At 46.8% G+C, this 16,426-nt stretch overlaps 2 protein-coding genes across 2 annotated transcripts; one reads left to right on the forward strand and one right to left on the reverse strand.

The window, feature by feature from the left end:
- Nucleotides 1–1,772: 1,772 nt before the first annotated feature.
- Nucleotides 1,773–4,868, reverse strand: LOC136198792 (uncharacterized). Its single transcript, XM_065988835.1, has 5 exons — nucleotides 4,625–4,868; nucleotides 4,221–4,571; nucleotides 3,264–4,172; nucleotides 3,074–3,193; nucleotides 1,773–3,022 (listed from the first exon to the last, which is right to left on the reverse strand). The coding sequence occupies exons 1-5, from the start codon at nucleotides 4,853–4,855 to the stop codon at nucleotides 1,973–1,975; spliced, it is 2,661 nt and encodes an 886-aa protein (XP_065844907.1). The 5' UTR covers nucleotides 4,856–4,868; the 3' UTR covers nucleotides 1,773–1,972.
- Nucleotides 4,869–5,114: 246 nt separating this feature from the next.
- Nucleotides 5,115–15,913, forward strand: LOC136198317 (uncharacterized). The gene is made up of 7 exons (XM_065988230.1): nucleotides 5,115–5,189; nucleotides 5,868–5,888; nucleotides 5,947–6,014; nucleotides 6,184–6,260; nucleotides 6,907–7,031; nucleotides 7,085–7,673; nucleotides 7,722–15,913. Exons 5-6 carry the CDS (start codon nucleotides 6,926–6,928, stop codon nucleotides 7,519–7,521), a joined length of 543 nt encoding a protein of 180 aa, XP_065844302.1. The 5' UTR covers nucleotides 5,115–5,189; nucleotides 5,868–5,888; nucleotides 5,947–6,014; nucleotides 6,184–6,260; nucleotides 6,907–6,925; the 3' UTR covers nucleotides 7,522–7,673; nucleotides 7,722–15,913.
- The last annotated feature ends 513 nt before the right edge of the window (nucleotides 15,914–16,426 follow it).

The following is a 16,426-nucleotide window of genomic DNA, read 5'->3' on the forward strand; positions in this document are numbered from 1 at the left end:
ACTTCGTTTGTACCTCAACAACAGACGGTTTTTGGGCTTTTTTCGAAGCATCCTTCTCTTTTGCTTCAGCTGGCCGTACCTCAAAGCGTCGTGCTGTCGGGGACGACAGTGCTAGCGACGCGCGAACAGGCCTTAATCGAGCAAAACCGTTGTCATATAGCTGCCGTATATACTGTATGCCTCGCGTACATTCCCTTACCGTTCAGAAGCCGGAGATGAGGTGCGTGCCACGGTCTGCGTCGCAGTGTTTTCAGAAAACAGCTTCTTTGGCATGAGTGACGCGTGCACTCCCACGAACGCCGCCTCGTCGTGCAGTGGACTGGCTCTCCGCCTGCATGGGCGCGGCTAGCGATATAGTCTGGAAAGAGAGGCGCAGAGTGGCTTACGATGGACTTGTTGGTGTTGGAGCAACTTGAATTGATCGAACAGCCTTTTTGGCAGGCCGCTCACGTCCATCTACTTGCGGCGATTGACTAGCGCCTCTCTTAAATCGAAGGCTCAAATTTGTACGGCGGGCCCTCTCCTTCAGGTCTAGGCGTAGAGTCGTTAGATCTTGAAGAATTCGAGAGAACTTCAACAATTGGGCGAAGCATCTTGTGCAGACGCCTTGAGGTCGTCCATCCGACGGTCGTACCGCTATTTCCGTACAAGCCTGAAAGATGCTGAATAGATTGCCTTCGCTTAGCGACTTCCGCGATAGTCTTGTCGAGTAGCAGCATCCGCATAAACGGCACGCGTCATCGAGGTACTTTCGAGGAGTGCCCATTAGGTGCTTCTTCTAACTAAGTTACTCGTCGCTAAACGAAGTTAGGTCCTCGTCCAATCAGTGTACGTGTGCCCTAATTGGTATCGAGACCTGTGATTGGCTCGCTCGGCTCGAAAAACCACGTGATCTGCACACGGCTTTCTACAGAGTGCGTCCAGACCCTCTCGCCAACCACACCCCCCTTAACGCGCGAGGGTCTGGAGTATCGAGGCTAATTATATCCCTGCCTTAACGTAGTGTGAATCTGGATACAAAATGGCGTTCAAAAACCCACGTGACCACCTAGCGTGCGTGAGCGTGTCGCAGCTCTGATTTATTTAGGGCTCTGGGTTTTCCTGTGTAGTGACGTCAGGAGGTATTAGAGGGTGACGGTCTTGACGTCATAGAGCTATTATTGAGTAGCCAAAGAGAGCGAGTCGATTGAACGGGCGGAACAGTGGCCCGGAAATCACGCGCCATACGGAAAAGGGCTATACAGAGGACAATCGATGGTTGCGCTTAGCAGTGGGGCAATCGTTATTGTCCGAAGAATCTTCTTTAGGAAAATTCTTTGAAGAGCAGCCACCGAGAACGACGCCCGTACCTAAAACAATAAACTCGCCCACCATGTTAGTCGTGCTAAAATCGCCGGACTTGCTTCATACGCTGTCGCGCATCTACCGTACTGCAAATCTATCGAAAACCGATCGCGACAAAATGACAATTCCGCAACCCTGCTCAAAATTAGACGACTTTCGAGCATAGCGTCGGTGAGGCACGCTTACAGGAAAGATATTGCAGGATACGAATCAAAACGTATCGGTCGCTTGGAGGGGCTCCTTGGATATGGCGCGCGATCAGTACCAAAAATCGCGTGAAGCCGGTCGCGGATTGCGCCTTTTGTTCGTGAAAGTATCGACCTTGAGTTTGTCCATGAACGTCTTCGAAATCCAATAACGATAGTGATTGTAAAAGCTCTATGCTGAGCGCTTTTTTCAGGTAAAGGTGATTCATTCGTGCTCCAAACTTTAATCGATGGCTTTTGAAAGAGAGACTGGAACCTGTAGGAATAAACTGTGTAGTTTACCCCAGGGTAAAACCGTGCATAGTGTAGTCTAGAGCGCTTTAGAGTGCTGACTAACTATGTACGTCCACTACTACGTCAACTTCCGGAAATTGAGTTGACATTTGTAAAAATGACATATCAAAAAAAAGGACAATGAAGTCCTAGGAATGGCTTCTTTTCAAACCATCCATGTCAAAGGTGACTTGCTTATTTCCCACGAGCTCAAACTGAGCTCTAAGCCCACCAATGTGTACTCCATACAAACCAGGTAAAATTGCTTCCACGCCGCGCTTATCGACTTGAGCAATGACCGAAGGTGGAACAGACAAATGAACAGTAGTCGACTCCCCGGGCTGAAGAAAAACGCGCGAAAAACCGTACAATTCCTTCAAAGGAGCGTCGGGATGAGCAGTGGGATCGTTCGTCAAGAAAGCGAGCACAGCATCACTGCCAGCCACGCTACCGGTATTCTTGACAGTCACAGTGTACTGAATGGGAGTATCGTGCACATTCAATGCATCTTCGGTCGTAAAGGTCGAGTAGAGTCGCGTGCTGCTGTCCCACGTGTAGTTGAATGTCGTGTACGACAGCCCAAAGCCGAATTCCCACAAAGGCTTACCGGTGTAATGACGATAGGTAATGCCACCGTTGTCTCGCAAACTCATGTCGAACATGCTCCTCTTCGACACGAAATCGGACGGGTAGATCGTGTACGGGAGTCTACCGCCCGGATTCACCTCACCCACCAAAACGTCGGCAATAGCATCGCCGCCCATTTCGCCCGGATAGAACGCTTCCACGATAGCCGGAACGTTCTGGGCTACCCACTCGATTGCCAATGGCCCCCCGTTTATCAATACGACTACGGTTGGCGTTTTCGTGGCGACGACTTTTTGAATGAGCTGGGTTTGAGCTCCCGGTAAGTCGAGAGTCGTTCGATCGAGCCCTTCTCGTTCCTGCGTCTGATGAAGACCAACGAACACAACGGCGACGTCGCTTGAGGCGGCTGCGGCTACAGCGGCGTCGATCAACGACGTGTCATTGTCGTCGATGTTGCATCCCTGAGCGTATTTGATTCGCTGGGCGCCGAGCAGAGCGGTCAGCGCCTGAAGCGGAGAGTGTGAATCGACGAGCCTGTTTGCTCCGTGGTAGTTGCTTAGCAAGTCTTGAGTTGCGTTCGCGTGGGGACCAAGTACGGCTAGTGTGTGAATCTACGATCAGAAATAAATTCAAAATTCAAGAAGGTTCACTATTCATTTCACCTTGCTTTGATCAAGCGGTAGAAGATTTTTGTCGTTTTTCAGTAAGACAATCATCTGCTGCGCGGCTTCGTATGCTAGTTGCCGCGATGCTGGAGTATCAACCGACTCCGGACCAAGACTCTAAAACAGAGACATATCAGAACTGACTCAGCAGGACCTATAGATAAATATAACAGATGCATGTACGTACGTTATAGGGAACCATCTCTGGCGGATCCATCTCACCGAGTCGAAAGAACTCTCTATAAATGCGAAATGACGCTTCGTCAATAGCCGCTTGCGGCACAAAGCCGCCGTTGACAGCGTCAAGCAAATAAGTATTGTAGAAGCTTCCGCAGTTCAGATCGCATCCGCCGAGAACGCCCGCTTTGCACGTATCATTGCTATTATTCGTGTAGTGATGATTGTTCTGCATGATGCCGATCGCTCCGCAATCGCTGACGAAGAAACCGTCAAAGCCCCACTCGTCGCGCGCGATCGTATTCTGATAGAGCGAATTGGCGCAGCTCGGAATGCCGTTCACCGCGTTGTACGAGCACATAATCGACTGAACGTGAGCGCGTTCGACGCAGCTGCGAAACGGAACGAAGTAATATTCAACCATATCCTGATCGGATACGATGGCGTTGAATTCGACTCGACTCGTTCCATTCCAGTTCTCCAAGTCGTAGGCACTGAAGTGTTTGCACGTCGAGACGACTTTGAGATAGCGTTCGTTATTCATCGACTGCAGTCCCGTCGAGTAGTGAGCAACGTATTCGGCGGTCAGAAACGGATCTTCGCCTGGCACTTCTTGCCCGCGACCCCAGCGCGGATCTTTGAACAGATTGACGTCCGGCGCCCAGAATGCGATGCCGGTCACGCCCTGGTTGTGCAGCGCGCGAGCTTCGGTTGAGACCGTCTCGCCGGCTAGACTCCACAGAGTGTGATTGAATGTCGCTGCGAGGCCGAGTGCGTGCGGAAACGACGTCGGGCAGCCCGTGCTACCGCTCGCCGCTGTTCCGCAGCCGCTGAGAACGCCGTGTAGACACTCGGCAAATCGAAATTGCGGAACGCCAAGTCTCTGCACTCCTGGATTGTTATTCTGCATATTTTGAATCTAAGAAAAAGAATAAAGTTTGAGGCAGAGCCCCGTTCAATTACTCACCTTTTCAACCAGTTGCAATCGAGATACCAGATCCTTTGCTCTACTCTCTGCATCAAGCGTGTAATTGCAGTAGGCATAGGTGTTATACGGAGCAATGGTGCAGTTGACACTAGCACCGGCGTCCAAGCACAAGTCGTTGTTCGCTTTCGATCGAATTGTTCCATCGGTCGCGTTGTAGACAAACGACTGTTCAACGCCTCCCGAGCACGGCCACATTTCCACGTTGGCGCCGCTGAAGTTGGTCGAAGGAGCGGTGGCAACGCATTTTCTGTTCATGAGGCTGACAATTTGCCCGCTTGTTGTATTGTAGGTGAACTGCTCATTCCACGGCGTGTCTGTTGGGCCAAAGACCTGCATGAGTAAAGGTCAACGACGTTGGTTTTCTGGCTTGCTGCGTCTTCTACCTGAACGTTTGCTCCGGTATCGTTGCTGTATCCCAATATTTCGAGCACTTTTCCGTCAAACTTGAGCTGGATGTGGTCGTTAGGAGGACCCTTCTGAATAATCTCCCATTGCTGACGAAAACCGCCGTTGCAAGTCCACAATTGGACGTTGGTGAAGTTAGGAATAGGATCATCGCTCGTCCGAGCTGTGGCAGTTGAGAGAAAGACGACGCACAGCAGGGTCGTTCTCATGATTGAGCTGGGCAAAGCAGTTGATACGGGGAAGTGTAATCCCCGTACAATGAAAACTCAAGTACAGAATATGTCGATATCGACGCAGAGCCAACTCATCTCAGAGGGTTGTGACGGTTGATCTCTCCCCGAAGTGTTGCAGTTTGCCAGGAGTTGGTCTCAAAGGGACGAGGACGAGAGAATGTTTGTGTGGATTACGAACTTCGTCAGCATCTTTTCGTTTGGCAGCCGAAAACGGTGGCCTTGAACTGCTAGCAGTTGACGTTGAGTCGAACTCTGTCGACATTTTTGGAAACTTTGCGGGAGCGACGTGCACGCTATAAAGCGACGAAAGGTGATGTACTAGTACTGGTCTATAACAGGGTGATGTACGCAGTGTGCGCACGTGTCTCACGCGAGCGGCCCTGTCGCGATATCGAACGCACTTACGAAATTGAGCTCGAGACCCCTGGCCTGTGTTTTTACATGTAGTACGCAACCCACGATCATCTTCACGTGACGCTCGATTCACATTCAGTGTTGGAGCGGCTAGTTCCCGCGACCTTTAGAGCAAAAGCGTCGCTTGGGACTCATATGTAGCGTCTAGCTCTACTGTTAACAGAGCCACGAAACGTTTCATAAAAAATCATAGTACGAATGTCAGGGTATAATGCTCGACAGCACTCATTGCTGTGCTTTGTGTATATCGACGCGCTCTGGCAGAGTCTCGCTGTTGGCATGCGCTGCGCAGTAAGTTCCGTGAAACTAGCTCTGCTAACCTTCAAACTTCCGAAATTGCATGAGCTCGTGATCTCCAGTAGTTCGGACTCCCCTGGTGTAGAGCGAACTTTGACATCACGAATTCATTTTCGTTTTCCTGTTTAGTACTCATCTCCACCTGACCCTATTACAATTTCCCAGAAGGGGCTTGACTGTTAATATAATTAGAACAGCTACAGTTCCCCTACAGGCCACCCGTAGAGCAATAGCATCGTTTGGAGATTCAGTGCTATTCTAACTCTTCTTGTGTTAGCAGTGACGTCGAAGTTGAAGGGTAACGGTTTGAATACTGTATCCGGTAATCATTTATCTGGGCGCGCGCTGCTCTACAGACGCGCTTTTGCTTGAAGCGCCATCTAAGTTTGCGGAATTTTTTGCCAACGCTCTGCCGACCGCGAAGGTTTTGAAGTTGAGCTCGCGGCCTTTCTGGTGCATGAACCTTTGACCCAATTCGTTTCCTTGTAAATTTAGTACGCAACCCACGGTCATCTCCGCGTGATCCCATTGTATATTACGCTGAGCTCGTAGACGGTGCGTCAGTGTTGCAGCTTCTATTTCTCGACCCTTAGAGCAACAGCGTCGGACGGAAACTCGGTTGGCGTGTAGCTCTGCTTGTGATAGCCGTAACGGGGAAGTTTCGTGAAAGGTAACCGTAAGTAACAGTTTAGACAATACTTGCACATACAGTATAGTAGGGCGTTACACTCTAGTTAACATTCTGTGCGTAGTACCTCGTGTATGTGTATAGACGTGCATTCACTTTAATTAAGCGGCATCCCAGCGATATTGCGCTGCAGTGTTTAATTCGCAGGCGAACGCTTCGCGAAACTTTCGAAATTTATTCAGTTCGCGACCACCCTTGTGTATGGACCTTTGACCTCACGAATTCATTTTCGTTTTCCTGTTTTGTACTCATCTTCACGTGATCTTATTCATGAACCTCCCAGAAAGGGGCGCGTTATAATATTAGAGCGCCTAGTTTCCGAACCTGGAAAGCAAAAGCATCGCTCGAAGCGAATCAGTAGCGTTTAATTTTACCTGTTTTAGCAGCAACGGTGAAGGGTAAATGTTTCAAAAAACCGTGCGCGAATATATGAGGGCGTAACGCTCCACAGTACTCATTGTAGCAGCTAGGTACCTTGTATATGTATATACAGTAGACGCGCTTTTGTTTCAAGCGACGTCTCTCTGTGCCGTCTGCAGTTTTACGCTGTGCAATATTGCCGCGAACGCAAATGAGCTCGCGACATTTCTGGTTTATTTACCTTTTTCCTTTTCGTTCTCCTGTTTAGTGCTCATCTTCTCTTCACGATGTCGTTCGGAAACGACGCCATTAAGCTTCGTCGCCAAGCCCTTGGTCGCGATTTTCTTCTCGGCACACTATACGACGCCCGACACGACTCCATCGTTCGAGCTGGTTTGTTTCCTCTCATTTCGTTTTCTTTGTAGAGGACGCTAGGTTATGTCTAGGTCTGGCGTTTTACGATTCAGTTCCGGAGAACTCGAGATCTCTCGTTGAAGCGAGGTCATTCAAAGCGAAGTGCACGACGGAGGACTCCTTCACGTCGCGATGCGATCTGCTTGACGTCGAACCGTGTCTACGCATCAATGTTATTCTTTCCAACTTTGGCGCATATGGCGAATTTCTTCTTCGGCATAGTGAAAGCCATAAGTCGGTGTCTGCGGCTCTTTGCCGTATGCCTGAAAACAGCAACGGGAATTCTGTCTCTAGACGACAAGCACCTTCGGAACTTGCTGATTCAGGAAGCCCAGCAAAACAGTCAGGCCACCCACGTAGTAGTGGGCGTGAATTGGGGGAGGGGCTAATTCTGTTGTTGAGTTCTCTACCGCTACGGATAGCGTCACGGCAGCCAGGTCTTCTCGAGCGATACTTGGTGCGGTGCTAGCATCGGCGGCAGATGCGATTAACGAAGGAAAAGATCCCGAGCTAATGACCAGTGACTTTTTTCAAAAATTTGATTTTAATGTATGCGGTGATGTAGTTCCGCCCGATAGCCAACCTCAAACTATGAACGAAGTCTTCACTTTTTTGAGCCAGGTAATAATAGCAAGCTCATCCTCCTCTGCTTGCTAATTTCTCAATCAGATTTCCAAACTAACATCGAAAGATGTTGACGGAAAAGGAAGACCCTTATCTTGCGACCTGTTTCCTTTGTATTTGCTTCAACAGAGTGAACACGCTTTGATATCTGACATTTCAATCGCGTGAGCCTGAAATTGTCACGCTGATTACTGGATTTTATGACAGCCTGCAAGTCGAAGAGAAAACGGTAATTGATGAAATTGCTGAAGACAAGTATTTTTCTGGTCTAGTGTCAAAAGAGGCCGACGGCCGAATATCTGCTGGAAAAAGTAAAGAGAACTGAAAATGGCTTCATTTTGCAATGAGCTTCGAAACGGATTAGATAAAGGAAAGGAGGTGTTGTCGGAACTGGTAGGAAAATGGTCTCCAGCGAAGCAAGACCCTCAGGAAGTGTTTCAAGAATCGGATGTTTTGGAAGATCTGAAACTCTTCCTGAGTGAAAAAGGAATTGATTTTCTTCCTCCGAGCGAGCGCTTTCAAACTTTATTATCAGAAAACGACCGCGGCGATTTGTACGTTGCCTTTACTCTTTTCAATATGCTTGAAGGGACCGTGGAAGAATTCAAACGCGAGCACGAGCATTCTTAAACTGCGTGAAGGAATCATCGCATCAAGCGCAAGCTTTTTCATCGTTGATGTTCGTCTTCACCCTTCATTCCAAAGCGAAGAGGGAACTGTGAAGAAGTATCCCTGCCATGAGTCACATGTACCTCAACCTGAAACGTCTCCTCTTTCCCAACTCCCGAGAACACCTTCACCTGAAACGTCTGAGTATGGTACCCCACCAGAATGTTTTCCTGAGATCTCTACTATACCGCAATTGTCTACGTCACCAGAGACACAGCCTGAATCACTCGGGGTGCTTCCCGTTTCCTCACTCGGGGCGCTGCTTGAGTCCTCACAAGGGCCGCTGGTCGCGTTTCCTATCGCACTGGGAACTCCGCTTGAGTCGACTAATATACCAAGGACAGCGACCCAGTTGTCTACCTCACCAGAGACTCAACCTGTATCGCCTGTACTACCAGTAATTCCGCCACAGTCGGCCTTCTCGCAAGTGATTCAGCCCGAGTCGACTCTCCTGCCAGAGACTCCGCTCCTGTCGGATACGTCATCACGTTTGAGCTCTGAGCCTGAGCGAGCTGTCTGTCCAAGGCCGCCACCGCCGTCGGATGTCTTGCTTGAAGCGCCACTGCAGTCCTCTACGCCTTCTGCTTCAGCTAAGGCGTGTCCTAATATTGTCCGTCTTAATAATGAAGTTAAATTGGTTTCGTTGGAAAGTTCGGTCTTACAGCCCTTTATGATGTCTTGTCCCGCGTCACAGTGCGACGAGGCACTTTTTTTTGGAGTGGTTTTGCTACAAATGCTTTAAGAAAATGCAGCTAAGCGACGGAACTCTTCTACATTGCGGCTGCGGTGCTGTGGACAAAACCGAAGTCTCATTTAAGTGCGGAGATGCCAGGCATGGAAGCGAGTTTGTGTTGCTTTGTTCGGAGAGAGAGGAGTCCGACAGTTGCGAGTGCGCAAGGACTGACATTTATTACCTCTCGTATATGTGCCAGGATTATGGAGAAGAGGGAGAAATAACGAAGGCTGACTTTCTCTGTCGGGACTGTCCTACTGACAGGCAGTATCTTTGCATTGAATGTTTTGAAAGCGTCCACAAAAAGCGGCCTAATCACAGATACCAAAAACTAGAAAGCGCTTTAAAATTGAAGAGAGGGAACGAGCACTAAATGTCCACAATGCCGAGTTCATTGAAAAGTTGCCTCGATCATCTCTTCCTTGGAAAGTGGGAGTGCCAGGTCTTTTTCAACTACTGAAAGTCGTTTTTGACAGCACCGATCACAGTGTTGTCGAAAAAGTTGTTGTTGAAACCGAACTTGCCGGCCTTTGCAACGTGTTCTCTCCTAATAGCAGCTCTCCGGATTGTTCCAAAATAGACTTTGACTCTCTAAAGAAAAGCTTTGTAATCCCTATCGGATTAGCGGGCAGCAACAGGGCAATTTATGACTTTCTTCAAAATCATTTAAACCTTTGCCCGACCATTGACTACGAAAAGATGGTTGACCCTAAATTTTGCTCTACTGGCTTGTACGCCCTTTTGCCAAACGAGACGTCGCTTTTTATGTTTTACTGGCGTTCAGGAAACTACTCGTCAGAGCTTGAAAAGCCAAGCATAATGTGTCAGATGTTGAGACATGTGAGAGATTTCTGCAGTGAAATTATTCTGTGCTTTGACGCAGAGACGTTCTTGAACTTGAAACTGACTCGTTCAGAGAGAAGAGATCGAGTTTCTTATGAAGACGTCTAAAACGACGGACCACCAAGCTACACCATCCAAGGGTTTTGTCGTGTCTTTTGAGGGAGCAGCTGAAGGTGTTGTCTTATCTGATAACCTGCCGCGTTTCTATGTTTGCACTCCTTTTGTTCAACAACAGGATACGTTTTCACTAGCTTGGACAGGCGAGAAGAATTTTCTTGGCCAGCCTGGCGAACTTCGAAAAGTTTTTAACGGTTTTCAGTGTTACAAGGTGATGTGGAAAGTGAAACGCCTAGATACTGACGATATCGACTCTCTGCGATTTTTTCTTCGGATAGCTTATCCTGACATTGCCAGCAAGCTTGACATACTTGATCAGGAGCTGAGGGAAGTAACGAAAAAATACGAAGATGGTTGCCGAAAACTAGCTGAAGTCTGTGATCAGGAGCGGCGATTGGTAGAACACTGCTGGAAGAAGAAGATTTCTGCTTTCCTTATGAAAGATTTCTTTTTGGAAGAGAACTCAACTCCTCCTCTTTTGACTGCTACGGGCGAAATTGCATGTCATCTCGAAGAAGCAGCCAACAAATTGTTTCTTACTTTCCAGGAAGAGATACTTTCAGACTTTAGACGGCTTCGCGAAAAAACCCTAATAATTAGAAAAGTTAGCGCTGGAACCTCAAAAATTTTTGAAAGAAAAGCACTTGAAAAATTTACGATTTTAAGTTAAATTCAGCAAGTGCCCTTACCCAGTTTCAAAGCGAAAATGGTTCGTTTTGGAGTAAACTAAAGTCTAGTGTGAAAAATGCGATTCAAAAGTTAGATAGCTCTGATTTATCTAAGGCGTTTGCTTTGCCTAAGGATGCTAAATTAAGAGAAGCTCACCTAGGTTTTTTTAAAATTCTTCGAGAGGTTTGGTATGAGAAATGTCCTTTTGACAATCGAAAGCGTTTGGAAGAATTGACCCTCTGTGAATGCTTGTGTTAATTAAAGAGATTAACCAAAAGAGGCAGAAGGTTGTAAAAGAGACCGACGGTGAAGGTAGAGAGTTTGGAAGTGGAAGTCTGACTGTTAATGTGTTCGATTTTGATTCCCACGCTGGGCAAGGGCTGGTTCACCTGCGCTACAACCGTGAATATTTTGAGAAGAGCAAAATCGTGTATAAAGTACGCAAACTTGACGTAACGAGTGCTGAATTGTCGGCAGCTGGAAGCAGCGAAGACTTTTCGTTTCATCCTCTGTTAATCGAGTTATACGGAACAGAGTTTATCTTGGTGCAAGGTGAGTTGGAAGTGAGAGCCCTCTATTCAATACCAAGCAACGACAAAGTAATCCTTATTGCGTATTTAAAATCTTCGGAGAGGACAGAGAATGTTCCCACATCGCAACATCTAACCGATCGTGTAGCTTTACTTACTGGGAACATTGCTGTTTACGTCGAGAAGTGGGACAGGTTGACCAAAGGTAAGCCAGTGAGAGTTTTTACTGAGAAGGACGTTTCCCAAATGGCTTTCGATCCTAATAAACGACTTTTGGCTTTTTGGGATAACGAAGAGAAAGTTCTAGCTGTGTACGAATTTACTGAAGAGTACTTGTCGCTCCTACCCTATTCTCAGCATTCTTTGAAGGATAAATTTGATGGTGTTGGTATTTCAAACATGCAATTCTTTAATGGCAAAAATATGATATTGCTTGTCGATTCGGATTCGCGAGGGTCAGTGTATGAAATATAGGAAAGGCACCAAAATTGTACCCTTCTCGATTGCAGTTCAAGAAAAGGGGAGCAAAATTCTCTTCGGTTTTTACCTACAATGACTTCGTACTCACTGTATCGTCATCACAGGCAGTTTCAGCTACTTCTGAAAGAAATAAAAGTCTAACGGCAGCGGGAGGAAATAACACTCATTCAGAAGCAAAAGGCAACTTCACTCTGAGAGCGTACTCTCGCGAAACATTTCGTCCAGTGTGCGGTGAAGAGATATACGTTTTTGAAAGGGTGAGTGCACGTGCACAGTTTCGGTTGGTCGAACTTCATAGTCAGCTGCATGTACTTACTCTGTGTTGACAGTTCTGGAGGCAAATGCGACTCGATTCGGTTGAAACTGGTTTCGCCTGGCAGTGCCTTCAACACTTTTTCATGCGGTTCTTCGAAGAGTGACGGGGAGCTAAAGATAAATGAAATTTTGGAGCAATTCTACACTATTTTTCGAAAGTATGCTATTACTCATTGCTACCAAGCGGAAGAAAAACCGTTGCAAATTACTTTCAAAATTCCACTCGAGCCAAAACGTAACTTATCTCGAAAAGAGTTTCAAGAATATATGCTGTCGTACTTTCAGAATATGTTCATGGCTCTTGAAGCTGAGACGGGAAAATCGGTAAAGCCCCTCCTCAAAACGATGAGACTCCAAGTTTGCATTGGCGACGATTTATCAACCGTCTTTTCTTTCCCTTATAAACCGGTAGCATCGGATGACTTGGTTCTGTCAATAGCAACTTCAATACCTATTCATATTGCAAGGGCCGAAAACAACGTTCTACGCCCTTTGTCAAAAGGAGTTAATGTTACCTTTCCAGGAGATTTGAATTCTGTTCATGATTTCATTGATGTCATATCGTTTGGCGTTTATGAAGCTATTTTCAATTATGCAGCAAAGCCGGCAAAAGTGATAACGGCCAAGGGCAGGCAGAGTGCTGGAAAGAGTTTTTGCTTAATCACGTAACGGGCGCTCAGTTTGACATTGCTGGTGGCAGATGCACCCAGGGAATATGGAAGTCAGTTAGACTCCATCCTGAGGTAACCGTTATTGCTCTGGATTTTGAAGGCTTGGGGTCATTCGAACGAAGTCGGCAAGAAGATATGCTCATGGCTGTTTTTGGCGCAGCTATAAGTTCACTTACCGTGTTTAAAACGGGACCCCGTTTTGACGAAGACACGAAGCGAATGTTCGACCGTTTTCAGGACGGCGCCACCTATCTCAAACAAAGTGACACGAAAGGTCAGCTTTTTAGAGGGAAGCTGTCTGTCGTATGCAAGGACGTCTCTTCTGAAGATTCCAACTCCGTTCGACAGGAAATGATAAAGAAAATAAAAGAGGTTCTATATACGAACACGGAGAATAATTTTGTCAAAAATTTGTATGGAGGATCCTTCCGCGTTGCTACATCCGAAAATTTTGGAAAAAGAGAGTTTTTTGTGAAAGCTTTGTTTCCATCAGAGAACTTTTTGACGCTCAGAAAAGTCTTGGTTCTGCAAAAGATACTGCGGTTCTAATGAAAACTGTTCTCGCTAAAATTTACTTGCAAGACTGGACTGCTCTTGACAAATTAAACAAGAATTACCAAAGTGATCAAATTGCTCAGGCAGAACGTTAGAGAAGCTGTTTGGTATGGTTTTCTCTTTAACAGCGCAAGCCCGTTGAGGAAATTTGACTCCGACAGGGACGTCGTTGATGAAAAGGAACTGCCAAATTCTTTATCGGAGAAAGATTTTGGTTTTGTACTGTATTCTGCCAACGAGAGAGGTAGATCTAAGTTGAAAGAACGCCTGATCAAGGATTTTGGTACCTTGAACAGAAAGCGCGTTAGAACAACCGAGTGGTGTAGCTCTCTTGGGAAACAGTTGAAAGCACTCGTCCAAAGAAGAATATCTAGAGTTAAAGACTGGATTCTCCTTAATACCAAAGTTTTCAAGGACGACAGCGATGTAACACACCTTCGTCAAGAAGCGAAGCTAAACTATTTCGATCCTATTCGCCAGTTTTGGACGATTTGCCAGCAGAAGTGTCAGAAGTGCGATCGCCTTTGTTTAAAACAAAGCTATCATAATGATGACCAGATTCATGATTGCTACACTGACCACAAATGTGAATACAATTGTTCATACTGCAACTCTGGCGGAAAATGTTTTGCGTGTGGTCATTGTGGAGGTCACTCTGGCAAACATCAGTGCAAGGAGAAGCTTGCACTTGCGTTAGTATCTGCGAACTTTCCGCATATCGCGGATGTCTTAAAACGTGTTCGCGAACAATTGAGCATGACGTCAAAGTAGAGGAGGAACGAAACCGACTGCATCGATGCGATGCAGAAGTTCACTTTTGCAACCAACTGTGCCATCTCTCTGGCTGCAAAAATGACTGCTCCCTGCCGTACGATCACAAAGGAAGGCACCAATGCACAATTGACTATTGTCCGAAAGGTTGTTGCATGGACTTCTGTAGCAATCGCTGCGGAAGCAGTGATCACTTTCATTCATTGCAGAAGGAGGAACTTCACATCTGCGTACACAAACATGACTGCAGAGAGGACTGTGAGATGCCTGGATATTGTACTATTGAGGCTACGTTTACTGGAAGCAAGACCGAAATGTTTAAAGGCAAATTTGGCGAGTTCGAATACGTTAAGCAGGCTAGGCAGATTCCTAGAACAAAGCGGTGCGGTATTCCTATTCCTCCCGGCCAAACACGTCATGATGGCGGTCACTGTCATTATTTTCCTGACGAAGCGCACGAGATTCACTTTTGCACGGCTAACTGCCCCACTTGCGAGAATATTTGCGTAAAGGAATTTGGTCACGCAGGGCTTCACAACACGAATCATTCCAACATGGTAAATAAAGTAATTGTGTGTGAATCAGCCGAAGGCGCGGACCTTGGCGACCGAAGGTACGCTAGGGGCGAATCGGCACGAGCTGAAATGTGCGATCACTTTTGCAAACGCCTTGGTCGAGGACCTCACATTCACATTATGCGTTGTCCGGGAAACCACGAGAACGTCAATGATCCACGCTTGAAGCACGATATTACTCACGTTGACATAGATCCAAGCTTGGTGCTCGACGAAGTTACTCATGAATATTATTGGGAACAATGCAAATTCGAAGACAACTGCACTGACGCGGAAAGAGGATTGTATCAGAAGTGCTGCTTTATCTGCGAAACTGTTGAACGTACTCCAGACTTCGGAGCTGACCATGACGCTTTCTGTCAGCTGGATCTTTGGCATGCTCCTCTCAGTTCCAAACATCCTGTAGCGGAAGGTCATGTAAGTAGCGGTGGCCATCATTTCCGATGCCATCATGAAAAGAATATCGGCCACCACGTCGTGCTTGTCATTGACAAGTCTTCGTCTATGAGTGAGAATGATCAGCGACCAGGGGAAAGTAGCCCGTTAAGGGGAGGCGAGCTGGATAATCGTTTTGGTGCAGTGCTAGAAACGTGCGACGCGTTCTGTAGAAAGCGGTCTTCTGCGTCGCGAAATGACGCTCTGACTGTGATCTTCTTTAGTACTAAAGCGACTTCGCATTGGGTAGGAGAGCCCATGTCTCCTTGTTTATCAGCAGTTTTTAGTCAAAGAGTAGTTATTGAAGGTGGCACTTGCTATGCTCCGGCCTTGCCTGAAGCCAGAGACGCCATTGCTTCGTTTGCACAAAAGGACGTCGCTAATCGCGAAATGCTTCCTGTTGTAATTATGCTAAGCGATAATGAATGTCATGATCCTAAGAATGCTGTTGCTGAAGCAGCCTCTCTTAAAAAGTCATCGGACGACCTGACGAGAGCTTCCCCTATTGTTTTTTGCATTCGATTTGGATCAAATGCATCTGGGAAGGACGTCCTTAGAAAAATTTCATCAGATGATGAAGTATCTCAGTCAGAGACAACCATTGAACTCGATAAAGTGTTTCATACCTATCATGAAAAGATGGTTCGAGGGACAATTGGTGTTTTAGATAAAGATTTGTTCTAGGTCTGTAGAAGTTATTAGGAGAACGTTCTTGAGGTAGACTATTACTCAGTGTTTTGCGTTTCGTTAGTTTCATTTCTTATTATAGTAGGAATAGCTCGTGACAACGGCAAATTTAGTTAACTTTACTATGCTAGGTTCTTATGTACTTTCATATGACTGCGCAAAGGCAATAAATTCATTTTCAAGTTGATTTTGTGGTCTCCCACGAACCTTTCTCTGCTCTGATCGAGTCTTTGGACACGAAGAAACATATGCTGCATAGACGCCGAAGATGAAGAGAGACGGCCGGTCCCGGTCAGTTGGCCTGATCGATATCTTGCAGAGTAGGCATTCAGCGCTAATTTCCGCCGAGCCCTGCAATTGGGCGAGAGCCTCTATACTTGAAGGAATATTCGCATTTCCTCATACAGTGTAGCAAGCGGTGGGAACGCTCACGCTCTAACCTTACGTACGTGTACGTGTACGTCTTGTTCTTATAGGTAGGGTAGGTGAAGGTAAATCCCGGACAAAATGGCAACTTCCCGGAAGATCGACCTACTGCGCTCAGATTACAACATTTTTGCAAACAGCTTGATGATGCACTGAATCGCAAGGATAATAGCTTTCGATCGAGCCATGGGCGAGCGACGTCCGTCGCGTAGTTATCGAGATATGCTCACTTGAATCCGGTAGTGCAAATCACGTGAGGTCGAATTAGTGCAGG

This window comes from Oscarella lobularis, chromosome 19, assembly GCF_947507565.1.
Source record: "Oscarella lobularis chromosome 19, ooOscLobu1.1, whole genome shotgun sequence".
Taxonomy (NCBI): domain Eukaryota; kingdom Metazoa; phylum Porifera; class Homoscleromorpha; order Homosclerophorida; family Oscarellidae; genus Oscarella; species Oscarella lobularis.